The 27,104-nt window shown below is 39.5% G+C and overlaps 1 protein-coding gene across 7 annotated transcripts in view; it reads left to right on the forward strand.

The window, feature by feature from the left end:
• ATE1 (arginyltransferase 1) overlaps positions 1-27,104 on the forward strand; it is a 161,631-nt gene that overhangs the window by 67,292 nt on the left and 67,235 nt on the right. For all 7 annotated transcript variants that reach the window (XM_080822854.1, XM_080822851.1, XM_080822850.1 and 4 more), the window contains 2 exons: positions 8,462-8,643; positions 12,399-12,498. In XM_080822854.1, coding sequence (XP_080678980.1) covers positions 8,462-8,643; positions 12,399-12,498 — 282 coding nt within the window. The remainder of the gene's footprint in view (positions 1-8,461; positions 8,644-12,398; positions 12,499-27,104) is intronic.

A 27,104-nucleotide genomic window follows, 5' to 3' on the forward strand; every position in this document is an offset into this window, starting at 1 on the left:
TTCTTTGGGTGTTGAGTTTGCTAAGCTCTGTATAGATTTTGGATACTAGCCCTTTATCTGATATGTCATTTGCAAATATCTTTTCCCATTCTGTCAGTTGTCTTTCGGTTTTGTTAAAATTTAAAAATACTAGTTTTAATATCTAGTACAGTAAGTATCTCCTGAACTTATCTCCAACGAGCAAAATCTCCTTGCCATGCTCAGTAAGTTCTTTTTTTTTTTTTTAAGATTTTATTTATTTATTTCACAGAGAGAGAGATCACAAGTAGGCAGAGAAGCAGGCAGAGAGAGGAGGAAGCAGGCTCCCTGCTGAGCAGAGAGCCGGATGCGGGGCTCGATGCGGGGCTCGATCCCAGGACCCTGAGATCATGACCTGAGCTGAAGGCAGAGGCTTAAACGCTGAGCCACCCAGGTGCCCCATGCTCAGTAAGTTCTGCAAGCGTAGAGAGATTTGGAGACCAAGAAGTGTGAGAGCTGCCAATTCACATCCTTCCCGCACCTCTGTTACTTTCTCTTTCCCAAAGTGTCTCCTTTCCTGTAGAATCTGTAATTGTATCACCCTCTGTGTTTTTAAGTAACAGTTGAAGGATGCTAACAATTAATAGACTTTATTTCATTTCATTTCATTTTGTTTTGTTAACAATTAATAGGCTTAAAGAAGTAAGAGGTTGAAGAAATGCGACAGTCCCGAGTATTGAAATAGGATTCTCGAGGCAGTCAGTAAAGAGAGACTAGTCATTGACTGGATGCAGAGGGACTGAGCCCCTTGGAGAATTAAGAGAAGGAACTGTTTTAAGATGTGGATCTTTCTGACCTAGTGGGGGTGTGGGTGACAAATCTATGTTAACTGAAGATACACACATTTGTAAAAAATGTGATCTCTAGTTGCTGCTCATAAAAACCAGCAGGTATCAAAATACTAGCATATTGAAACACGTGGCATGAGAAAGTTCAGTGAGTTGGATGTCAAGGATGTTGTTCAGTGACTAGAGAGATGTAACCAGGAGTTCTGCTGATTTCTGCTTTCACAGAGTTACTTACTTTTCTTTCTCTTTTTACCACCTTCACTCTGTCCCTCAAATTTCTGTATTCTTCCCATGTTTTCGTGTTAAATAATTTGACCTAAGGGATCTTATTTGAGGGAAAGCCTGTTACAGCAGTTTTATGTCAGGTGGAAGGATAATACTGATTCAACAGATGTGTGTGTGCTCACAAATATGAAGCATGTTGGTGAAATCAGTTCAGTTTATGATATTGGAAACATGGCAGGCACTGGATTTTTTCCACATTTCCCAGCCAGAAGGGAGGGACCTGGGGGCTCCCGCTGCTCAGTCACGGAGGGCCAAGGCAGTCAGTCATTCAGCTTCACCTTCAGTCCGTTTCCCACAGCTGCCACGTACCGGTTGAAAAACTTGGAAGTATTAATTGATTTACCAAACTGAGAACCGCAAATCATTATTAATCAGTAGTGCTGAGGCAACCAGATGTACCTTTTGGAAAATAGCTTCTTCTCTGCCTTCACTTAGATTGTTTTCCACTTTTTAAATCTGATTTTTAAAATTGGGTCAGTGAAGCTCCCACAAGAGAGTAAAGGAAATCATTCATTTTTTAATTGTCAGAAAACACGTTGGAAAGAAAAGGAATACAGCAAAACAAGTCTTAAGAAAGTTGTTGGAAACCATGCATTGAAAAACTTTGTTTTTCATGTTGCCTTACCTGCTGACTTGGATATCCTAGGGATATTCGAAAAGTGAAGATGTTTAAATGTATTTGATTGGCGGATTTTCTTAGGATCGCATAAAACTAGCATTGACCTAGGGACTGGGAGGCAAGTTTGTCTGTCAGTTTACAACTCCATGATTTAATGATCATTGATTGTATTGCTGAACTGACTTCTGGGTTTCTTGTTTCCTCATCTGTGATGTCGTGGGGGTCAGAATACATAGTTGAGGGACTCATTCTTTCCTCAGTAATTATAAGGCTAAATAGAGTCCTGCAGATGGAGAAGACCCTGACTTCCACATGCATCGAGAGTTGGGAGTAGTGGTGGGAGGACACATTGGTTGTGACTGGACTCACAGGAGGACAAACAAGTAAAGTAAGTGAAAGCAGCTTTTTAAATGGGAGGTCCAGAGAATGAATGAAATTATTAAAATTGGAAACCAAGAAGGTAGTCGCAATTTGGAAAAAAGTTTTCAAGCTTGTTCAACAAGCAGGGCTGAGTCATATTTAGGGTTAACATAAGCTTTTGGTCATTTACTTATTGAGATAATGCTTATTAAGTCATACTATGTGTTTCACATTTCTAGTGAATGAATGCACGCATTAGATTTAATGAGTCCTAGAATGATGCTAAACTGAAATTATGCAAGAATTTCGATTCGTTTCAAAGTCATCCAGTTACCTTTTACCTTGGAGGCTTCCTGACATTGGCCGGCTCCCCGCCTTCCATAGCATAAACTACGGCTTGTCTTTGGCTCCCTGTCACTGCCAGGTTGCTTGCTCTCCTGCCTCATTCTTTTTAAAGACGGGAGCTTCATTCTTATGAGCCTCAGAGTTTGCTTCTATCTAAAAGATGGTTTTCATAAAATTGAGTGATACATAGGAATTTGTGTACATATTTGGAGTAGTCTGGCTTCTGAGACAGGTGATTCAACTTCAAGGCCATTAAGAATTTAGAGTATTGGTGTCAGTTCAGGTATTGTAGTTTTAACAGATGAATATCCTTTCCTTTTTTTTTTTTTTTTTGCTTCTGTTTGTTGCCAGTTCTACTCCTCAAACTATATTCATTTCTAGGGAGATATTCATGGCTTTTTAAAGAGCAAAGGAATATGTGAAAGTGAATGCTAGAACTGGGGTTTGACAAATAATAATAATAACATTATTATTATTGGTGGATGTTCTTAAAAGTTTAAAGATATAGTTATTGCCCAAACAACATTTTAACTATAACCATGGAAGCTTTAGAAATCACGGACACTGCTGGAACCCGTTTGCTGTTGTTGATCTTGACCACCTGTGCAGTTAGTCTCCTAAACCCCTTCCCATACTTGTACTCTTTGGAAGGGAATTCCTGTGTGCAGCCCACACTAAGGAGGGAGTTACGCTCCCTTACCTTTAGGGCAGAGTATTTACATAAACTCTTTGGAATTCTTCTGCATGGGAAATTTGTCTTTCTCCCTCATTCACTAATTTTTTCAGTCATATACATTAGTATGGACTCATGGATATTTATTTTATACTTTGGATTGTAAACTAATCCTACTTTATTTTGTTGCTCAAATCGTTGCAGCTTTGGCCATTGGGAGCTCTTTTAGTCATCGCCTTTGTCCCTTTCATGGAACTCCATCAGTGTGTTCTTTTTGTTCTTCAAGTGCTTTCTTACTTTTTGACACTACAAGATGACTTAGGGCACTTGGGTGGCTCAGTTGGTTGACTGTCCAGCTCTTGGTTTTGGCTTGTGTCGTGATCTCAGGGTCCTGGAATTGGGCCCTATGTCAGCCTCTGTGCTCAGTGTGGAGTCTGCTTGGGATTCTCTCTCTCTTCCCCTGCCCCTCCTCCCACTTGCTTGCTTGCTCTGTCTCTGAAATAAAGAAATCTTTAAAAAGATGAGCCAGGCTTGTATTATTTCCTGTCCCAGTCCTGGAATCAGCCATTTCCCAAAGAGGCTTGTTCTTTTACTACAGAATGGAGAAACCAAGATCTGGGTACTGGGCGTGCATGCTTGTTGCTACTAGGGTATCATTTCCTTAGGCCTTCTCATCTGACAGAGTAAAGAAATAATATATGCGTACTATTATTGTATGAACATATCTTGGGATATATACACGCCCATACATATTTCTGTATGTAACCATCTCCTCTATATTAGGCTAAACAGTTTCTTTTAAGATTTTATTTGTTTATTTGACACAGAGAGGGAGAGAGCACAAGTAGATAGAGCAGCAGGCAGAGTCAGAGGGAGAAGCAGGCTCCCCACTGAGCAGAGAGCCCCATGGTGGGACTCAATCCCATGACCCTGGGATCCTAGGACCCTGGGATCATGACTGAAAGCAGACATTTAACCAGCTGAGGCACCCAGGTGTCCCTAAACAGTTTAGCTTAATATGGTGGGGACTCCTGTCCCTGATTCTAATCTATTACCCCATGGATTTTATCTTACTTATTTGTAAATTCCCACTGCCAATAGTGAGAAACCTCCATCCGTTTATAGTAAATGTGTATCAGTGTTATCAATGTATCAATTGTTAACCTGTAGTCTCATGTAAAACAGCTTTATCAGACAGAATACAGTGCTTATGGCAGATTTACTTTTGCCCTCGTTCTTCTGGACCCAAAGGTTACTGAGGTCAATACCTTTCCCCTCCCAGCCACTTCCAGACATTCATAATGAATATGAATATGAATATGAATATGAGTGTAATGAATGTAAATAGCCAATTCTTACATTTGTGATACAGTTAGATTCTCTTGTCATATTTCTGTTCCTTCTTGGGATCCCTTCACCTCCTAAATGATTGTCTTTTGGTTCGCATCCATAAAGGCTCACTCTTTGTGTCGTACAGTTCTGAGTTTTGATACGAGCATGATGTCACAGACCCACCAGTACAGAGTCAGAGAGTGTAGTGTCACCTTGGGTGTCCCTGTGCTTCATGCTTCATCTGCTCATCCTGCGCACTCCTGGCCGCCACCGATCTTTTTGCTGTCGCTGTAGTTTTGCCTTTTGCAGGATATATTTGGAATGTATGGAATGTATGGGGGTAGCATTTGCAGACTGTCTTCTTTCACTTAGCAATATGTACTTAAGGTTTCTTCATTTTGTGTGTTTGTGACTTGATAGTTTATTTCTTTTGATCGGTGAATAGTATTCCGTGGACCATGATTTGTCTATCACCTACTGAAGGGTATCTGACTTGCTTCCAGCTTGGGTAATTATGAATAAAATTCTTATGAATATTTCGATGCAGGCTTTTGGGGTTTTATGTGATCTGAGTTTTCAGACAAACTGAATAAATACCTATGAATGTGATTATTATTTTTATATGGTAACACCATACCTAGTTTAGTCAGAAACTCCCAAACTGTACTCCGCAAAGTGTCCGAACCATTTTACATTCCGTTGTCAGGGAAGGAGAGTTCCTTTTGTCCTGCATCCTGGCCAGCATTTAATACTCAGGTTTTTGGATTTCAGCCAGTTTAATAGTTGGGTCATACTAGCTCATTGTTTTTCTTTTCCATTCCCTAACAAGTGATGTCGAGCATCTTTTCAAATGCTTATTTGCCACCTGTACCTCTCCTTTGGGGAGGTGTTTGCTCAGGTACTTTGTTCAGTTTTTAATCGGGCCGTTGGTTTTTTTTTTTTTAATGGTTTTTTTTTTTTTAAGATTTTATTTATTTATTTGACAAACAGAGATCACAGGTTGGCAGAGAAGCAGGCAGAGAGAGAGAGGGAGAGGAGGAAGCAGGCTCCCTGCTAAGCAGAGAGCCCAATGCAGGGCTCGATCCCAGGACCCTGGGATCATGACCTGGGCCGAAAGCAGAGGCTTTAACCCACTGAGCCACCCAGGCGCCCCTGGGCTGTTGGTTTTTTCACTGTTGAATTTTAAGAGTCTTTCTATTCTTGAATACCAGTCTTTTATCCAATACATGTATTACAGTTTTCTCCAGTCAGTAGCTTCACTTTTTATTCTTCTAATAGTGTTTTCCAAAGCAGTTTTTAATGTTAATGGAGGCCATCTTGCCAGTTATATCTTTCATGGATTGTGCTTCCAGTATTGTCTCTAAAAACTCATTGCAAAACCCAAGGTCACCTAGATTTTCTCCTGTGTTATCATCTAGAAGTTTTATAGTTTTGCATTTTACATTCAGGCTTATGGTGCATTTTGAGCTAATTTTTTTGAAAGATGTAAGGTCTGTGTCTAGATTTAGATTTTTTTGCATTTGGGCGTCAGTTGTTACAGCATCATTTGTTGTAAAAACTGTCCTTTCTCTGTTGAACTGTCTTTGCTTCTTTGTCAGAGGTCAGTCACCCATACTTACGTGGGTCTCTTTCTGGGCTGTCTGTTCTGTTACACTCTTCTACTTACCTGTTCTTTCACCAGGATCACCCTGTCTTGACTATTGTAGCTTCATTGCTTTATTGGTGAGTCTTTTTTTTTTTTTTTTAAGACTTATTTATTTTAGAGAGAGAAAGAATGCACAAGCAGGAGGGGCAGGGAGAAGAAAAAAGAGAGAGAATCTCAAACAGACTCTGCACTGAGTGCAGAGCCCAGCATGGATGGGGCTCTGTCTCATGACCCTGAGATCATGACCTGAGCAGACACCAAGAGTTGGACTGTTAACCGACTGCACCACTCTGGTGCCCCAATTTTATTGTAAGTCTTGATATCAGGTAGTATCAGACCTTCGACTTGGTTCTTCAGTATTATGTTGGCTATTCTAGGTCTTCTGCCTTTTTATATAAACGTTAGATAAATTTGTTGATATCCACAAAATAATGTGCTGAGATTTGGATTGGGATCATATTAAATCTGTGAACCAACTTGGAAAGAATGAGTCTTCCAATCTATGAGCATATAATATTTTTCCATTTAGTTACCTCTTTTTCGATTCCTTCTGTCAGAATTTCCTGCGTATATATTCTATGCATATTTTGTTGGATTTATACTTAGCCATGTAGCTTTTTTGGTTTTATAAATGGTGTTGGATTATTAATTTCAAATTCCAGTTATAGCTAGTATATAGTAAAGCAAATTTCTTTATATTGTTGACTCGGTATCCTGTGACCTTGCTATAATTGATTATTATTTCCATTTTTTATTATTGATTCTTTGGATTTTCTACATAGTAAATCATGTCATTTGTGAATAAGGACAGTTTTATTTTTTTCTTTCCCAATCTTTATACCTTTTATTTCCTTTTCTTATTTTATTACACTAGCTAGGATTTCTATTATGATGTTAAATAGGAGTGATAAGAGAGGTATCATAGCCTTGTTCCTGATTTTATTGGGAAAGCATCAATTTTTCTACCATTAAGTGTAATGTCAGCTATAGATTTGTTGTATATGTTCTTTACCAAGTTGATGAAGTTCTTTTCTCTTCCTAGTTTGTTTTTAGTCGTGAATGGATGTTAGATTTTGTCAGAGGTGTTTTCCGCATCAGTTGATATATCATAGGATTTTTCCTTTAGCCTGTTTTCATGATGGAATACATTAATTGCCTTTTTAAAAAAATTACTTTTCTAATGTTGAACCAGCCTTCTGTACCTGGAATAAATCCTACTTTGTCACTTACATATATAATTCTTTTTATACATTCTTGGATTTGATTTATTGATACTTTGCTGAGGGTTTTTTATACCTGTGTTATGAGAGATACTGATCTGTAGATTTCCTATCTTATAGTGGGTTTTTTTTTCTGGTTTTAATATTAGTAGACCAACTTATTTCATTTTTCTTCATTCTCATCTACTTTTATCCATACATACTATCTGTGATTTTAGCTGTATGAAAATGATATACATATTATGTTGTATTTGTTCACTTAAATTGTTAATCTCTAACATGCCTATTTTGTCTCTAGCAAAGCATTGTTTTATGATGTGTCATAATTTTTGTTTTATGATTTTCATTTAGGAACAGTTATATTTAAAATCAGATTGAATTTTAGGGGTACCTGGGTGGCTCAGTTGGGTTGAGCATCGTACTCTTGGTTTTGGCTCGGGTCACAGTGTCTCAGAGTTGTGGGATTGAGCTCCCCCATCAGGCTCCATGGTCAGCAGGGAGTCTGCTTGAGATTCTCTCCCTCTGCTCCTCCCCTACTCTGCCACGTGCTCTTTCTCTCTCTCTAAAAGTAAATAAATACATCTTAAAAAAAAATCATATTGAATTTTAAAATGAAAAATGTCACTGGGATTATAGTTACATTAAGATAATGGTAAGGAAATAACTTTATTTTCTTTAGGCCAGAAGGGGAAAGTTTTATAGCCCTTTTGTATTTACACAGGAACTCTTACCTAGAAAAAATAACGGGATCATATGCCTTATCAGTGTGGGCTCATCACAGATCAGGCCTGGCTGGCAGTATGGGGGCAGCTCTGTTCTCACCCATCCCTCTCCTTTTGTGTTCTCCATCTTCACTCGTACACCATTTCTTTCCCAACTTTTATGTGGAACAGAAAAATATAGTTTAATATTTATTTATCCTGTGAAATTTGTATTTCCTACTGTTATATTTTTTAAACAAGTTAAAAAAAATCTTAAGTTTATTTCTTTTTCTCATTCTTTTGTTCAGTGTTTATACAAGTAAAAAGTTTTATAGAGTGTGACTGCAGAGGATGATGGCAACATGGGAAATTTTAGTAGTCACGAAGGAAAATAAAAGTATATTAGGTAATTATTAAGATTTTTAATATGAAGATAAAAACAAAATGTTTATATGTATATCTATTTTCTCAACAGGCTGAGAACCCCCCTCATGGACCAGATTGTGGTTATGGCTCCTTTCACCAGCAGTACTGGCTTGATGGAAGAATCATTGCTGTGGGAGTGATTGACATCCTTCCATACTGTGTATCGTCTGTTTATTTGTACTATGATCCTGATTATTCATTCCTGTCTTTGGGTGTCTACTCCGCACTACGGTAAGATTACTTTTGACAGCGGTAATGGGTCAGGTGGAACTTCAGATAATTCCTCATTTGATTAGAGTTCATCATGTATCAGCAGAAATCCTATTTGACAATGCGTATTTGTTGCTTTAGTAGTCTGTTATATATTGGTGTTTAGAATACCGCTTTTAGAAGTGAGGCCAATGTCTGATGGTAATTCCCTAGGTTTTTAAGTTATCCATCTCGTCTAGGATAGGACAAGTCACTGTATTTGTGGGGTGCTTTTTTGTTTGTGCCTTTATTTAAGCTCCTCTATCAAGAACACCTTAATGTTCCTTAAATATTATAGTATTTACATATTTTTGTCATTGTTGTATATATTTGTTTCATGATTAAAGGTTAAATGAATCTCGTGTAAGTAATGTGAGTCTTTTGGAAAGATATATAATGATAGAAAGTATATAGAACAGGACTAGAAGGACCTAACTGTCCACTTAATTCTGTGGCTCTCATCAAAAGATTATTTCTCTTTTATGTCCATGACTGCAAATATACACAGCATAGCAGAGATATTTTGCATTATCCTCATGGTAAAAAGATTAGGACCTTATTCTTTGAAAAATACTTGTTCTATTTTTATTCCTTCTTGTCTGCATATATATGTGGTAGAGAAGGGAAGGAGGATTGAAAATTATTTTTCTGTTGCTTCTCTGGGACCTTGAGACTCTTTCTTTCTCATGGTGTCATTGTTTTCTCGTTTCTCAGTCTCTGTGCAGTGGTCACATTCTCACATCTTGGGAAGATGTATTTTGAGATTATTTATTTGTTGTGTATATGCTTTTTTCTGAATTATAAAAGTGGAAGAGTTGGTATTTTTCTTTAATCTCCATTTGATTTTTGTAAAAAATCTGGCCCATAATTGCTTTTGTGTGTTTCAGTGGTCTGTAATATAAAGAAAAATTCCCCATCTAGGTATTTTCAACCTGATATGTCTCCTAATGCCAACTTAGAGCAGATTCATAATTATACAGTGTTTATAACTGAACTCTGTAATAATCTTTTCTTTTTCTTATGTATTTAATTGTATTTGTGTATAAACTAATTAAGAATATCATGACACTTATGACATCAATACTTTAAAACATTTATATTTTGTAACTTTAGAAGTGTTTGTTTATTTCAGAAAAGCTACTTTTTCTTTGAACAAACATCAGCCAACACTTTGAAATTATTGCCGTTTTCCTTCTTGTTTTGTTTTTATATCTGTCACTTTACATTGTGTAGCATTGGATTTGTTTAAACTTCTCAGGTAAATATCGAGAATATTTATATAGCCACATAGTGAATCCCAACCTGTATATGACATATCATTTCATATCTCAATAGACCAAGGGATATTGAAATCCTACTGCACTCGAGATAGTAAATAATCAGTTCCCAGCAAAATTATTAAGAGTTTTGTTTACTGCTTTGGTATGTCTCTTGAAATTCTAGAGCTGGAGAGCTTTGAGGAAGCCGCAGAGGAGCCTGGGAGCCTGAAAGCTGTTGCCTCTGCATTATAGTCTTGTCATTTCCTTTTAGTGTCCTTGAGAATATGTGTGCTGAGTTTTCTAGAAGAAGAGAGGCAGCCAGGAGATTGATATTTCCAAGCAAAATTGGGGAGAATAGGCTATAAATTGCCAGTTCTGTTATTGATTATAGTATATTTCAGTGAAATCTGTTTAGCTAGTATCCCTCCATTTCTTTAATTTCTTAAGCAATTGTACAGTGAATATAGTTTTTATATTTTAATCTATAATCAATACAGATTTTTATATAACCTAGTCTGTAGGTTTAAAAAAATATTTGAATTAGGGATCATGAGCGTGGCATTTATTTATGTTTTGTTAGCAAGATAAATTTTAGAAATGAATTAATTTGTTTAGCAGATGTTTATTTGGTAAGAACCTATGTATTCTGGACACATTTCATAGAAATGAGTAAGGGTTTCCAGCTTTGTCAAAGCAGACAGTAAATTAGAAGCCAGCATAATACTCCATTAAGTACTCCATTATACTGTGACAAAAATAAAATCATGGTGGTGGGCATGAGGTCTTTCTTGCATAGGGTGGTCAGGAAAGACCTCTCTGGACAGGTGACATTTGAGGAGCCAAGAAAATTAAAGCACCCAAATGTGTAAATAAAAATCTAAGGGTAGAAGTATGGGTAGTACAGCATCTGAGTTGGTCGGGCTGGGATGGGGGGTAGGATATAGACAGGAGCTGAGCAGGGAGGGCAGAGATGCAGGAGGCGCTGGTGAGGAGGGGCTGAGGGAGCTGCACTTGATAGGTCATGGTAGGGAGGTTCGATCTTATCTATGTGTGATTCCAACCCAGTTTGAAGGCCAAGGGTTTGGGGAGGTTACCTGATCTGATTCATACTGTAAAAAATGACTTAGACCACTCCGTGGGATTTATAGAGGGGCAAGAGTGGAAACTGGAAAGCCAGTCAGGAAGCTGTTACAGTCATCCAGGGGAACTATGATGCTGGCTTAGACCAGAACAGCTGAGATGGAGGTAGTGAGAAGTGGTCAGATTCAGGGTGTATTTTGGAGATGGGGCCAGCTGGACCTGTTGACGGATTGGACATGAGAGTGAGAGGAGAAGAACAGTTAAGGATGGTTCTAGGTTTGGGCCTGGATAACTGAGGGAGCAGAGGGGCCATGCAAGACCAAGACCAAGGGAAGGAGTGCGGCGGTCAGCGGTGGGTGGTCCCGCATTGGTTCTATCAGTGCTTTCTTCCTCCCTTTGAACCGTGAAAGTGGATTCGTTCTAGGAATAGTGAGAGTTACTCTGTTATAGGCTAATAACGTTCAGTCTGCTTGGATTTAGAAATACTGTTATTTTCCAGATGAATTTGTAGGATCACAGCCCTTCAGTGATTTAAATTTGAACTTGAAAAATGCACAGACTATTCACTTAAAAAATTTCTCCTTGAATTTGAAGCATTCATGGGAAAGAAAGAAGGAAAGAAAGAAAAAGAGAAAGAAAGCCTTCAAGAAACATAAAAACGAAACAAACAACTTTTCTCCTACTTTAGAAATGTACTAAAGTTCCCTTAAAACTCAAATACAAGTAGTCATTCATGTGGGCAAGTGAGCTGAAGTTCTGTGCCCAGATTTATCCGGATGCACATTAAAACCACTTCAAGCATGGGCATTGCTGACAGTGCCTTTGTTCAATTAATCCTCGCCTCTGCCGACAAAAAGAGAAAAAGTGGTGAGATAGCATCGTTTTCTCCACTCTTTAGTTTTAGGGAGAATAAATATTAGAATAGCATTTAGATGTAGGAAGGAGTTACACATCATGTGCAGTTGCAAGTGTTTGCATGTTAATGGTCATAATAGTCATTCTTCCTGAAACGTGTTGGTTTTTCAGTTTTATAAAACTTGCTGCACTGTTTTTCACTTGATAAACACAGCCTTTTGAGAACTTGAGGGGGTAATGCTCAATGTATTAAACAGATCTATTTCTGTGCTGTTTGAATATCAGATCAACTGATATGCTCAATAAAGTATAAAATGTGAACTTAGATGCATTTGCTCAAATAATTTAGAGTTGTTTATGTCTTTTTAGTAAAAGCTATCTTAAAGTATTTTCTAAAGTTCTTCTGCTTCAACACTTGAAGTTCCTTAATAACTTAGCAATTGGTTTTTAGGATTTTATCAGATATTTGACATCAAATTACATATACTGTGAGTATTGGACCTAGATTTAACTGTACCTTCATCTTTATTCTTCTTTTGGCAGAGAAATTGGTTTTACTAGGCAACTTCATCAGAAAACATCTCAACTCAGCTATTATTATATGGGTTTCTACATTCATTCATGTCCCAAGATGAAATATAAGGTAAAGCTGATTTTCATGCGCGTCTGCTCGAGATGTAGTTCATTGACATTAGTGCTTTCATGGTTTCTCATATTAATTTAACTCGCTTATATATTTACAATGTATATAATGAATTATTTTTAAATGTGTTTTAAACTTTTCATGGAATCTGGCTTGTTCATTGCCTAAAACGGTGCTGGACACATAGACACTTAATATTTGCTAATTACAGGTTGATCTGTAGAAACAAACCAAATATATAGAGATCCAGCCTCTTCTAGAACATCCAGTAGGGCCCTGCTTACTTGGGGTAGCACAGTACACCCACTAGGAATCTAAGTCTTCCCCAACCCTCCATTTTTTCCTCCTTCCCTTCCATTTTAGCTTTGTTTCCTTTGGACCCAGTCACAGTCCAGAAAAATGGGAGCTCAGTGTAAGCAGGGAGGTATTTTCAATAATAAAAATAGTAATAATGCAAATGTTTATAAGATTTTTATCAAAGAAAAATGAATCCTTAATATGATTTTTGTCTCGGGGCATATAGGACTTGTGCTTTGAAGGCATGACGAATGGGTTAATTAAGGAAATCACTTTGCTGCCTCAGAAATGAAGCTTTCTATAGTGAGAACCACAGCCTTTACTGCTCTGACTTTGTAATTTATTGTATTATTGTGAGATTTAACTGTATGTCAGAATTCCCCTTTTAAAAAAGTTTTACCTTTTATGACTCTCTTTAATTAAACTCTTTGATGTTCTCTAAGGATTAGAAGCCTACTGTATGTAAAAACTACAGAGCAGTGTAAAGGAGCAGGTTTCCCACATCCCGCCCACCTTAAAAACAGGAACAGAACATCTTTGCTTTACTTAGAACGCTGCTTTCAGCTCTGAAGAGGCAAAAAGATGTAAACATGAATCTTCTTCTTAAAACTTGTAATCTTGTGAGGATTGGGAGTATTCTATATGAGAACAGATCAGGATAATGGTTTGGTTAAGTGGCCTGATGTCCAGTAGGCAGATGGGGAAGCACAGGGCAAAGAGAAAGAGCAGACAAGTAAGGATTTGCCGGTGACCTTGCCTGTGACATAGTCATATTAAAAAGGGGGAAACTGAGGACTCCGAAGGACTCGAAAGCTATTCTGAGGTATTTATGCCATTGGGAGTCATTGAAGGTTTCAGAGCCAAGAGCATGGCATGTGGAACTCAAAGAACATATTCATATGTATAAATTACCATTTTTTTAAAAAGTTATGGGTATTTTAAAAGCATAAACCAGATTGAAAAGTGTAATCAAACCCCTTTGTACCCATTACCCAGCTGCAGCATTTTGTGGTCGTCGTCGTCGTCGTCGTATTTCATCTGTTCTTTCAGCCCCGTTCCTACCTCCATCATCTTTGAATTATTTTGGAACAAATCCAGAATACCATTTCATCTGTACATCTTTTAACGGGTATTTCTAAAAGATAAGAGCATTTGGAAAACATAATCAAGTCTTAGCATCACACCTCAAAAGCATTAACAGTATTTCTAAATCCCCTCCTCTATCTCCAGTCAGTGCTTATATTTTCTGATTGTCTCATAATACTTTTTTACAGTTTGTTTGACTTACAACCCACACAGGGTCTGTACATTTGATTGGTATGTCTTGTAAATATTTTTAACCCATAAATTTCCCCTCTCTCTTTTTTTTCCCCCTGTGCAAATGAATAATCCACAAAACTTGTTGATTAACTAAATGTGGGAATGAACAAAAGTGGTTCTAGAGCATTGAGGTCAGGTGCTGAATGTCTGGGGAAGGGACGCTTCCATTGTTAGAAACTATGGATCCTAGAAGCAAAGCTGGCTTTGAAAGAAGAGTGATATACACTATCTTGCTGGTTTTATGCTGACATGGCCCAAGTCTTCTGGTCAAGGTGTCCTGCTGGCATTTAATCCCATATTTAAGTGTGCATTGTACGTAACTTGTGAATTTAATAATTATTTATTCAAATAGTTCCTTTATGCCTGAATTATTAATTTAGTTGATAGGTCTAAACATTTATACTCTGTGGAAAGAAAAGCATGACTATATTTCTCTTTTCTCAAAAATACTTACTTGGTACTGTTTTTACTAGTGTTCTCTCCTTCTAGCTCATTTTTGTGGTACCAGATCTAAATAAATTCAGGATAGGAAACTCAAATGCTCTAGGTATTGTAGTACAATAATAACACTCAGAAGAAAAGTCTAGCCACCCTTTATATTCGTTCACCCTGTATATTTGTGTACTTGTGCATGACCCCTTCTAAACAGAAGTATTTTTACGCCAATCTTAGGGACTTGGAGAAATTTCACTTTTTCTTCCCATCCGTAATGGTCACATTAGTGTCACAGGCTTTTTCCCTTAGTTTTTCCTTATGCCTAAGCTAAAATCTTAATTGCTCTGTATTTTAACCTGTTTCTTTTTTGTTGTTGTTGTTATTCACGGAAACGTTGACCGTATTTTCATTACCCCTTTCTCTTTTTATTCCGCCTCGTTGACTCCAGTCCAGACCAAATGCCGTATGTCCTTCAGTCTCCCTCCTAGGTTGCGCTCTGCTTGGAAATAGAAGTCTGGCTCATAGCTAGTTGTTAGTTAAGAATTAAAAAGTGCTCTCCATACTGTTCAGTCCATTTGGCTTAATCATACCCAAATGAAATTTGTCAGAATTATAACTTTAGGGTATTATTTTTTAAAATTCCATTTGCATAAGAGATACCCCTGTGCCCACCTGTCGTTGTTTTCCTTCATTCACATAATACTGCCTGCACTCCTACTGGAAGTGCAGCATTGAGCAACACGGGCCCGATCCCTAGACTCCAGGACCTACGACAAGCTAATAAAGAAGACAGATAATCAGACAGGAATACGCCCTGTGTGATGTGGTGAATACTTACGAGGTGTGGCTCCTTCAGAGTCGGTCAGGGGGCGCCTTTCAGAGGCATAATGTTTAGACTAAGGTTTGACTGACAGGAAGTCAGCCAGTGGGAAGCTGAGGGGTCATTTCAGGGTGAGCCCGGAGGACGGCGGGTGTTCTTTTCCTTCTGAGTTGCTGCTGTTAGCCACTTTGGCCGTACTTTAGGATGACCTGAGGAGCTTCTAAAAAATACCAATATGTGGGCCCTACCTTCTGCGATTTTGACTCATTGGCTGGGGGTCAAACCATGGGTATTTTTTATTTGTTTGTTTGTTCTTTAATGCTTAGAAGATTCTAATGTGAAGTCAAGCTTGAGAACCATTGCACTAGATTAATTTTTTCACATCCGAGAGCGTATTAATGAACTGGAAGGATGATTATTTCTCATTTTAAAGTTGGCTATTTTCTGTTCATTAAATTCAGAATCACTCATATTGAAGAAGCTCCCATCTACACTTGTTATCTGGGTTTTGGAACATTAAAGGCTGACCAACCGGAGTCTTTGAGCTGGGTTTCCCAGCCAGGGGCCTTTACCCTTAACTGATGTCTCGTTTTTCTCTCTCCCACTGCACGTCCTCCTCCATCATTTCTCAGCCGAGCGGTCACTCGGTTCCAGCGATCTATACTGGATACTAAGACTAGATTCGACCACCCACCCACCATCCCCAGCTCCCATAGCATTCTGTGTTTCTTCTCAAAGTTCAGGTCCGTCTCCTCTGTATACGTTTGTATACATGTGTGCAAGTACCTAAAAGTGGGCCTGCCACACAATAGATGTTTAATCTTTAATACACATTTGTGGAATTAATGAGAAGAAATACTAGTGTTGAGGGTCAAGGAACTCCCTCTTGTTTAACAAGTATTTATTGAGCGTGACTAGGATAGCTTCTGCTTTGCAAATAGGTTAGAACTTAGTTAAGACACACAGGTGGTTTTAAGGGAATACACTGGATATCGTGGAGTACTGGTAAGTACTCTGATATCAAAGGGAGGTTGTGGTACAGGAGTGTGTAATGATGGTTTGGAGAAGTTGCTTAACTACAGCTGGTCATGGTTTTGAACTGTAAAATGGGAATGATGTAGAAAATGAGATATATTGTGATTTTGTTTGTTTGTTTGTTTGTTTTTTAAAGTAAGCTCTGTGCCAGTGTAGGGCTTGAACTCACAACCCTGAGAACAAGAGTTGTATGTTCTACCAACAGCCAGCCAGATATATATATTGTGTGTGTGTGTTTTTTTAAATCCCAATTTGAGAACGGAATCTTCTTGCACTGAGTAGTAGGATAGAACCTACCCAGTTGGGTAGCATGCACAACATCATTACTTTTGCTTTTGCTGAGACCTGTCAAAGTTCCGTGTTTATCTACTGATAAATGGCAGGCAGATTGCTAAGCGGCCTGCTTGTGCTACTAGCCATGCTTCTTAGTTTAGTTCAGATGCTGGGGAAAAGCAGAGGCTTATGCTAATATATGCCAGTACTGCCTCCCTTTATGAAAATTTGCAGGATTGTGGACACTTCTGTCTTTTGTTTGGAGGAAAGTGGCACTGAACTCTGCTGGGGTTAGTGCAGCAGAAAGGTGAACCTCTCCAGAATAATTCCTGTGCTGCACCGCAGGGTGTCTGTTGGTTTTGGCCTTGACCGTTGAGGGCAGAAAAAGTCTGAGTTCAGATGTTTGTGGGCAGAATAAAAATGACTATTTTGTTCCATTTATAGATGTTTTCATTTCTTCTAAGGATATTTTATTATATTTTCAGCAGATGAGAGCCCTCAGTTATGAAGGAACAGCACAACTGCTTATAAAATGGGAATTCTTAATCAGAAATGTGCTGTTCAAAATTTGTAGGTAGATGTTGGTTCAAGCATGAATATTTCTCATTGCAATTTGAAGGTACAGAGCTAGACACCAACAAAAGGTAACTCACAGAAAATGAATTGGACACCATCGTAAAATCTCTCATTTTCAAGATTCAGCGAGGGTAAATTTAGTATATAACTGCGGGAATCATTAAAAGTGTGTCTTCTTTCTTGCAGCATAACTAAGTGCTTAAAGCGTTAGTAAAGGTGTATTTTTGCCACACTGTAAAACATACGTGGAAAAATCTGTGTATTTCTAGCTGGTATTTAAGGAAAAAAGGAATGTATCTTAAAATAGAAATTTTTTTTTAAAAGACTTTATTTATTTGACAGAGATCACAAGTAGGCAGAGAGGCAGGCAGAGGGAGAAGGGGAAGCAGGCTCCCCACTGAGCAGAGCCCGATGCGGGGCTTGATCCAGGACCCTGAGACCATGACCTGAGCCGAAGGCATAGGCTGTAACCCACTGAGCCACCAAGGCGCCCAGGGATATTTTTAATAATTGAGAAGCAGCAGTGTCTTAGGTACCTGGTACCCTCTGTAGACACTGGGAGTACAACTGTGAACAGTGCAGATGTGGGCTCTGAGCTGGTGAGGGTTACAGCTGAGGGGGCATGTTGGTAATAATTGCCGAGCGGCACATGGCGATGCAAACTGTACCTGAAACTAGAGTAATGTTTCGTTTGGATTTTCTTGTGTAGATTTAGACATGTTAAGTTACCACCTTCTCCATGTAACACACTTACGTGAAGCAGAGCAAATGGCAGTATTTAACAGCAGGTCTGAGGCACAGAAGAGCTGGTTATACCTGCTTTCTTTTTACAGAGTCATGAGTTTTGCTGAGGGCGTGCTGGAATGACGGGTCCATCTTTATGGGTAGGGAGGACCGTGGCGTGGTCGATGATTTCCAAGGTGTGGGTCCCTCATCTGTGCCTCTCCCCTAGTGTGCACTCGCTGCTCCGTCCATCAGAAGTAGATTCTGGTTCCCCTGCCCACGCCGGACGGGCCTTCTGGCTTGCACTCACCAGCAGGATGCCACGGAGGGAACTCTCTGGGTCGTAAGGCCCAGGCCTCCAGAAGACTGGCAGCTTCCCCTTCCTCTTCAGAGCCAACCGTCATCCCGTAAAAGGGCCGGCTGCTGCTGGCGAGAGACGCCACCTGGGAGGCCCGAGACCATCTTGGACGTTTCGGCTCCAGCTGAGCTTGCTGGCTGGGTCCGGCTGCCTGATTGAACCCAGGAGATACCGTCAGAGGAGCCACCTCCCTGAGCCGTAGCCAACTCACAGAATCACAAGGAATAATAAACTATTGTAGTTTTTAGCCGCTGCAGTTTGGAGTGGTTTGTTCCTCAGCAACAGATGACGAAAACACATGGTATGGGGTGGAGATCACTAGATAGAGATGTAGATGTCCCCGTAGAGAGAAGTTGTTCTCCGAGGAGCCGTGCAGACTCAGAATTGACCCTGGAGTGAGCCGAACTGATCTGAGAAGTTTCTGATGGCTCAGTGTGAGAGAGTTTTGACACGGTCACCTAATGTCCATATGCAGTCATACCTAGAGACGTGCCCAACTGGCTTATGGGAAGTCATCTTTGTAAAGCATTTCATTTAGTAGACTTGAGCCTACGAGGCATTTCTTAACGTGATGAATTTTGATTTTGCTTGTCTCGCTTATGATTATGATGAGCACTGCAAGATGAAAATCACCGTGTGGTCATCTTTCGTGGTTTTGTAGATGACACGTGTTGCTATGAATTCCCTGTGGTTTGCTAATTTCCAGCAGTTTTATTTTTGTGCATGATATTCCCTAAAATGCCCTTTTTATTGAATTCTTTTGATTTAGGTGGTGTTTGTATGTGTAAAGGTTGATTGACATAAACATGCCTTAGTGAGATATGTTTGGTTTGTGCCTATACTTAGACGTAAGGCACAGGATAGTTACAGAGGAATCAGTGAGAGCTGGAAAATAGTCATTAATGAAAGGAAATGGGCCTGATTATGTCATGTTATCATTGTTCACATTAACTGTTGTAATAATCGTGGCCATGTTAATGGGATTTGATAACAGTTTTAACGTAACTCAGTACCAGTTTGGGGGCTTAGTTGCTGGCTGACATGAAGAGAAATTGTGTTTTCAACCTAGAGGTGTTTCTTCCTGGAGTTGTTGCCCTACTAAGCAGGAGGGGACAGTTCAGCTTTCTGCCATGTTCAGTGATGCCCATCTTCCAGGTCTGCTTCTCTCAGAGTTCCAAGGTGGTTGCCACCCATCTGGGCATCGTAGGCCATTAGTAGTAGCTAGAATAAGAAAAGAGTAATAATGTCTTCTCCTGTGTCTTTCACACACACACACACACACACACACACACACTCACTCTCTCTTTCTCCCTTTTTTTTTCTTTTTAAGTAGGCTCCATGCCCAGCGTGAAGTCCAACATGGGGCTTGGACTCACGACCCTGAGTTTAAGACCTGAGCTGGTATCAAGAGTCAGATGCTTAACTGACTGAGCCACTCAGGTGCTGCTCTCTTTCTTTTTTTTAACAAATATTTTTAATTGTGGTAAAATACACATAACAAAATTTACCATCTTAACCATTTGAAGTGTACGAGTTAGACGTACGAAGTATGTCCACGGGGCTGTGCAGCCATCACCACCATCCGTCTCCAGAACTCTTTTCATCTTGCAAAACTGGCACTCTGTGTCCATTAAACAGTAGACCCCCAAGCTCCATCCCGCCATCCCCTGGCAACCACCGTTCTACTGGTAACTCTGAATTTGACTCTGATAGGCCCATCATATAACTGGAATCATGCAGTATCTGTCTTCTTGTGACTGGCTTATTTAACTTAGCATAATGTCCTCAAGGTTCATCCATGTTGTAGCAAGTGTACGAATTTCATTCCTTTTTATGGCAAATAATATTCCAAATTATGTATATTCCCCATTTGGTTTATGCGTTCGTCCATTGACGGACACTTGGGTGGCTTCCACCTTTTGGCTATTGTGAATGATGCTGCTATGAACATGGGTGTACAAATATTTGTTCAAGTTTCCTTTTTCACTTCTTTCATGCATATTCCCAGAAGTGGAATTGCTGGATAGTATGGTAATTTTATGTTTAATTTTTTGAAGACCCACCCTACTGTTTTCCATAGTGGCTCTGCACGCAGATTCTCATTTCTCCACATTCTTGCCAACACTTGTTATTTTCTGGGTTTGTTTGACAGTAGCTATCCCGATGTGTGTGAGGTTGTCCATATCTCTTTTTAAGATTAAGGGAAACCTTAACAAGAAGCCTCCCAGCCCAGTTCACTCATTTTACCTGTCAGAGTTGTGCCTTGAGCCAGTCCCTGGCAAGGTGGATGGGACCGACCTTGTGCAATGGGAGGAGTCACTTCCTGGAGCACGTGGCGCTACAGACAGCGAACACCTGAACAGGTTTTCTCTTCATGCAGCCTAACCACCAGTATGTCCTGGAAACTGAGCTGTGGCTTCGTATTTATTTATTTTATATATGGATTATCTCATTTATATGTTATATAATTCGCATGTATGTATGCACACGGTATTATTATATATGCTTTTATAAAAATCAGGCTGTTGGCTTATTTTCTGAATATTTTTTAAATGGATTTTCCTGTGCTTCCAGAATGTTTAATATTTACATGTAAGGCTTAGTTCATATGCCCTATTTTGACCCCTTTCCATACAATTCAAAACTGTTTGCCTTTGAACGTAAAAATTGGAGTATATAGAAATGATGATAGGTAGAATTTTTACAACTTCTTCTCCGTGCTGTCGCACAGAGTGCTGCTGTAAGGCTCTTCTGTGATCTGAAAGAGGTGTTTTGACTAAATCCTTATCCAGACTTGTATGCAGGCCAAAGTAAACAGTGATTTCAGGCAGTCTGCTTTGGTAGCATGACATGGCCAGACATCAGATAGTCGAAACACCAGAAAGGGTTCGGAAATGTCAGGAAAGAAACAAAAAGCTAATTCATCTGCGATTAATCATTCTTCAAGTCAGTGCCTCAGCTTAATTGTGGTCATACAGCACCTCTGAAATTCTGCAGGAGTTTGCCTAAAAGAAGGCAGTTGGCATCACTGTTACAAAAGTGCCTACAGGAAAAAATTGGGGTTTATTTACAAAGCTACATCTGCCAAATCATGAGCCGTTGAAACCCCCAAGCTCCCACGCTTTCAAAGTTTCCTGACCAGACAAATTAGCAAATGTTATTTTACTACAGCATTGCAGCCCCGGGTGATGCATTTGGGTACATGTAGTAGTGACTTTGCTGCCGTTGGTCGGAAAGAAATACAAGTGATCTCATCGCTTACCCACAGCAGAGGACACAACTCTGGAGTTTGTGATTCAGCATCTATTGTTTGGGATGTTAAATGTGTGATGAATTAGACATAGTCAGTAGAAAAAATGACCACAGAATAATTTTAGTAAGGGATTTTTGATGCCTCCTACAGGCAGTGGGAGGTAAAAGAATTCACATGCTCATCACAAATTCTTGTTTCTGAAATTGTCCCATGTGGAAATTTGCTGCATCAGAGTCAAAAGGCAATTCCTTAAGAGCCAAGTGTTTTAAGCTACTTATTACAGATGAGAAAATTGAAGCTCAAAGTGCTTAACTTGCCCAGAGTTTGAATTAACTCACATTTTAAAAAGTATTTTACCTATTTAAATAAACTCTGCACCCAGTGTGGGGCTCAGATTTATGACCCCGAGACCAAGAGTCACATGCTCTACTGACTGAGCCTGCCAGGCACTCCTCACATTTTCATTTTAGTAACATAAGGGAGAGTTTGGCATTGAAATTCCTATAAAAGGCTTTATTTTTTAGATTTATGATGAGTTGCATGTAACTTTTAATTTTGGATAATTCTGTAATACTTTGCATATTAGTTAAAGGTAAATGTTAATGGGGGATAAAAGCATATTTAATCATGTGCCTTTTCCCATCCTTTTCCTCATTTGTGCATGCACAGTGAAATAGAAAGCCTGATATAGTGCATGATTCCTTTTTTTTTTTTTTTTAAAGATTTCATTTATTTATTTGACAGAGAGACGGAGAGAGCACAAGTAGGCAGAGCAGCAGACAGAAGGAGAGGGAGAAGCAGGCTCCCTGCTGAGCAGAGAGCCCGATGCAGGGCTTGATCCCAGGACCTTAAGATTGTGACCTGAGCCGAAGGCAGACAGACGCTCAACCCACTGAGCCACCCAGGCGCCCCTAGTGCACGAGTCCTAACCTTTGAAAATCAGCAGTCATCTTTGGAGCTTTTGGAAAGATGCTACTACCCGAGCTGCGCCCTGACCCACTGAAAAAGCAAGTCTGCTCTCCTCCTTCACATAGCCCCCATTCCCCCACTGTCAGGCGCTACTCTCCTCCGTGCTCTGGAGCTTCCCTTCCTCCTACCTCTGAAAGGTCTTGCACTTAGCCCTGTGCGTGCCGGCTGGGGCTTCCATTCCAGACCACACTCCGGCTCTTCGGTGAAGCCATTCGCTGTATTTGCCCATCGCCGCTGCCACCAACCCCACACCGCATGTGCCGAGTGAAGCTGGGGGCTGTCTTTCTGATCCTGTGAACTCTTGGCGTTTCAAAGTGTGTTATCTGTAGCTGGGCTTGTGCCCCAGTTGTTCGTAGGTATACATGACTAGTCCGTGTTTCTGGAGGGCTTCCTCTGTATAAAACATCCTGCTAGACGCCAAGGCAAAAGGAATATGATCAGACATGTTTCTGCTTGTCAGGTCCCTGAGCAGACCGTGGCTGATCTGTCGCTGTCCTCAGTGCCCAGCACGTTAACTGGCACATAGAAGGTGTTCAGTGAGTTTATTGACATGCATTGCCTGTGGAAGGCGGGCAACTGTCTGAATGAGGAAAGCTGGAAAGCTAAGGGAAGCGGTACAATATGAGAGGCGTGGGGGCAACTGGCTTCTTCACGGGTCTCTAATTGGAACACCGGGCTTAGAGGAAGTGTAGTCAGGCCTGCCTCAGTGGTCCAGTTTATATCTTCCAAGAATTTTCTCTGCTACCTAGCTGCAGTATTTAAAAAAAACAAAAACTTTATTGAAACATGGTGAGCATACAGAAAAGTGCACATTCTTAATTGTACAGCTTGATAAATTTTCAGTGACTCCACCTGTACAACCAGCAGCAAGATCCAGAGCCAGAATATTCCAGCCCCGCTTAAACCTCTTTCCTGCCCCCATTGATTACGATCAAACCCCGAAGATAACCACAGTAGTCTCTTCTTGCCTGTTTTTATACGTTACATAACTAGAATCACTCAGTGTATTTTATTTTGTGACTGACGTGTTCCATTCAACAATCTGTTCGTGAGAATTATTTATGTGGTGTGCGGAGCGATAGGCGGTTTATTCTCATCGCTTGTATTCCCGTTCTCCGGGGGATGAACTCTTTCTAGGTTTTGGCTATTGTAAGTGCATCTGTGAGCATTTTTTACATGTCTTTGGGTGAGCATATGTATTTCTGATGGGCATAGATCTAGGTATGGAATTGCTAGATTGTGGGTTTAGTTCATACTGCCCATAACTTAAGTGAATGTACCGATTTACACTGTTGCCTACAGCATGGAGGGAGTCCCAGGTGCCTCCCATCCTGATAGTGTCATGTGGGAGGAGCATTGTGGTTTTAATTTGCGTTTTGATGTTGAATGCCTTGTCATAGGTCTGCTGGCCATTTGTAAAGTGTCTGTCCCAAGTCTTTTGCCCATTAATCTGTTGGGTTGTCTGGCTTTTATTTGTAGAAGTCCTCCCAGCAGTCTAGGTAGGAATCCTTTGTTGCATATGTGTTTTACAGGTAACTTCCTCCACTTGGCTGCTGGCCTTTTTATTCTCTTAATGGTATCTTGTGATGAGGAGAAATTCTTAATTTTAATGTAGTCCAATTTATCTTTAGGGCCTTTGTGTCTTGTTCAAGAAAATTTTGCCTATCCTATGTCCTTGGAAATATTTTATTTTCTTCTGAGATTTTTATAGTTTTGCCTTTCACACTTAAGTAATTGATGGGAAATGTTTGGTATATAGTTGTGCTAAGGGTCAAGACTGAATTTTCCCCCAGATGGATCATTACTTTTAGTTTTTTTAAGGGCATTGCCTGCATGCACATAACCAGTTTAATTAGTATCTCAATCAGATGAGCCCTGCATTGTTACATTTGTACTGTAACAAACTGTCTCTGCTTTCCCTTTTTCAGACTTAGCCTTGATTCCATTAAATTAGAAATACCTCATTTAACTTTGGATTTCTCCCTGAAGAATGATACTGGCCAGCCTGTTCTTAATTTCAGTACTGAAGGGTATGCAAATAAGTCACCTGCTCTTGGACATTTCTTCCAAATAACTTAAAAAATAAAAGATGCAGAGATGCAGAGCATCTCTTCACTGAAACAGGATGATATGTTTTGTGAAAATTCAGTTACAAGAATGATTAAAACACAATGTATTTAGTATTAGTATTACTAATACTTGTAATATCAAACATTTACCATTTGTTGGTCACATCCCATTTTCTCATTTACCTTATATCATTGTTTATTGTATGTACATTTATTTAATTATGCAGAAGTTAAAATTTTTTGTGTCACCCGGTTTATTAATCCTTTTCCTCTAAAAGACCTTCTTGGGGTGCCAAGGTGGTTCAGTCACTTGAGCATCTAACTCGTGATTTGGCTCAGGCACTCTCTGTCTCTGTGACTCTCTCTGTCTCTCAAATAAATAAGCAAATCTTAAAAAAATAAATAGAAGACCTTCTCTGTGCCAACATATTAAAACAGTGGTAACCTCCCTTTACTCCTCTTCACCTTGCGAAATTCAGCTCCTGTTTGCTCCCACTCTGAGACCTTGCCTAACGGCATTGTATGCTAAATACATGTTTTCCCATCTGTTTGTTTTTTCAGACTCTAAGCTTCTCAGGAAGTAGAGTTTGAGTTCATTTTTCATTTAATTTTAACAGAAATCCCTGATTTATAGTAATTGTTCTGTAAATCTTTGGATGAACAGATGGATGGTAATATGAGAATAATGACTGATTTGGTTATTGGTTAGAGGGAAAGTGCATATCCGTAAGTGGTATCATTTGGTATTTCTACAGGATAGATCTTTTTATGATTTCAGCAATATTAAAGGTAACTTTATTAAAAGATTGTTTAAGGTACTGAGAAAGTTATGTTTGAATTGTCACATAAATAGTGAAGATACTTTTGTGTAGCATATTTCTGCAAATTGAAAAAGCATTGATTGCCAATAACTTATAACATTTGTAATTCTGAAATGATAACCCTGTATAAAGATACACATGGTTTATATTTGAATTAAAAGATTTATTTTTAAAAAGTTGATTTAGAAATGTATCCAATTGAAAAAAAGTTCATTATATGTGAAGCCCTTGAAATAACAGTATAGTCTTTTCTAGTCTTGATAATTGTGTTATGTAAATTTACAGTCTAAACACTATTTTTAACTAACATGGATTTATTTGTTTCATGACCTAACCTTAGCTATAATGGGGCAATGAAGGGCTTTGCACTCTGAGTTCCTGTTGCCACTTGCTCTTAAACAGTGGTTCTCTATTGAGCAATTTTGCCCCGACCCCTGCCCCGTATCTGGAGACCCTTTTGATTGTCCCAGTGGTACAGTGGGGGAGGGGTGTGTGTGCTACTGGCCTCTAGTGGGCAGAGGCCCACAATGCCGCTAAACATTCTACACTACACACAAGAACTCCTAGCATCAAGAAGTCTCTGGCCCAAAATGTCACTAGTGCCAAGGTTTAGAAACCCTGTTTTAAGGGTTACTTACTTGCCATTGAAGTCTGTAGGGCTTTACAGTTGCTGAGTTACCATGGGTAATTTGACTACTGCTGTCAAAAAGGAGTTGCCAGAAAGATTAATTTGAGGTTCACCATAAAGGTCTCAAAACAAACTATCCTGTATGACACACCAGAGAGAAGTTTCTTGTGTCTAATTCCTAACCCTGAGCCAGCCATATACTCATTGATGACCCCAGGATTGTCTTAAGTTTTCTTTAGGGGGTTTATGGGTAGCCTTCATGTCAACTTGAAGATAATTTAATGTTTCTGTACAAGGGGATATATCTAGCAAATCCAACATCTCTCAGAAGGAGCAGCATTAACAACAAATAAGGTTAAAAATTCCAAACTGTGGTGCTTTCTTTTTCTAGTTCCGATGTGTAGGGTAGGGTCTGTCTTTAGTGTTTATAAATCATTCTGTTTTCCTTGCTTTTGTTTTATTTTTTTAATTTTTTTAAAAGATTTTTTTTATTTATTTGACAGAGAGACACAGAGAGAGCATGAGAGTGGAGAAGGTCAGAGGGAGAAGCAGACTCCTTGCTGAGCAGGGAGCCCGATGCGGGACTCGATCCCAGGACTCCGGGATCATGACCTGAGCCGAAGGCAGTCACTTAACCAACTGAGCCACCCAGGCACCCTTGCTTTTAGAAATAAAAAGAAAGTTGACAGCTTAATAATAGCCAAGTGAACTTACCCTAACAGCTAAATTCGTTCATTTTTTTAGTATAGACAACACAGTGTTGGCATATACGTCGTAAGATGGGACGTTATACTCACTGTCAGCTTTACGGGGATAGAGGTTTGGCACATTCTGTGTTCATGTGCTTCAACCTAGCACGTTCACAACTAAGCTGTTTTAGAGAAGCACTGGTGTAGTATGTGTTTAACAACTGTTTATCATTGAATATTCTGCCGTGGTGTCGGTGCTAGAATGAAACCAGTTCCCACCCCTCCCCCTGTGTCTCTAGCACGGCACAGATCTTCTTTCCTTCTTACTATAGCTGTAGAT

The sequence above is a fragment of the Martes martes genome (assembly GCF_963455335.1).
Source record: "Martes martes genome assembly, chromosome: 14".
In the NCBI taxonomy this organism is placed as follows: domain Eukaryota; kingdom Metazoa; phylum Chordata; class Mammalia; order Carnivora; family Mustelidae; genus Martes; species Martes martes.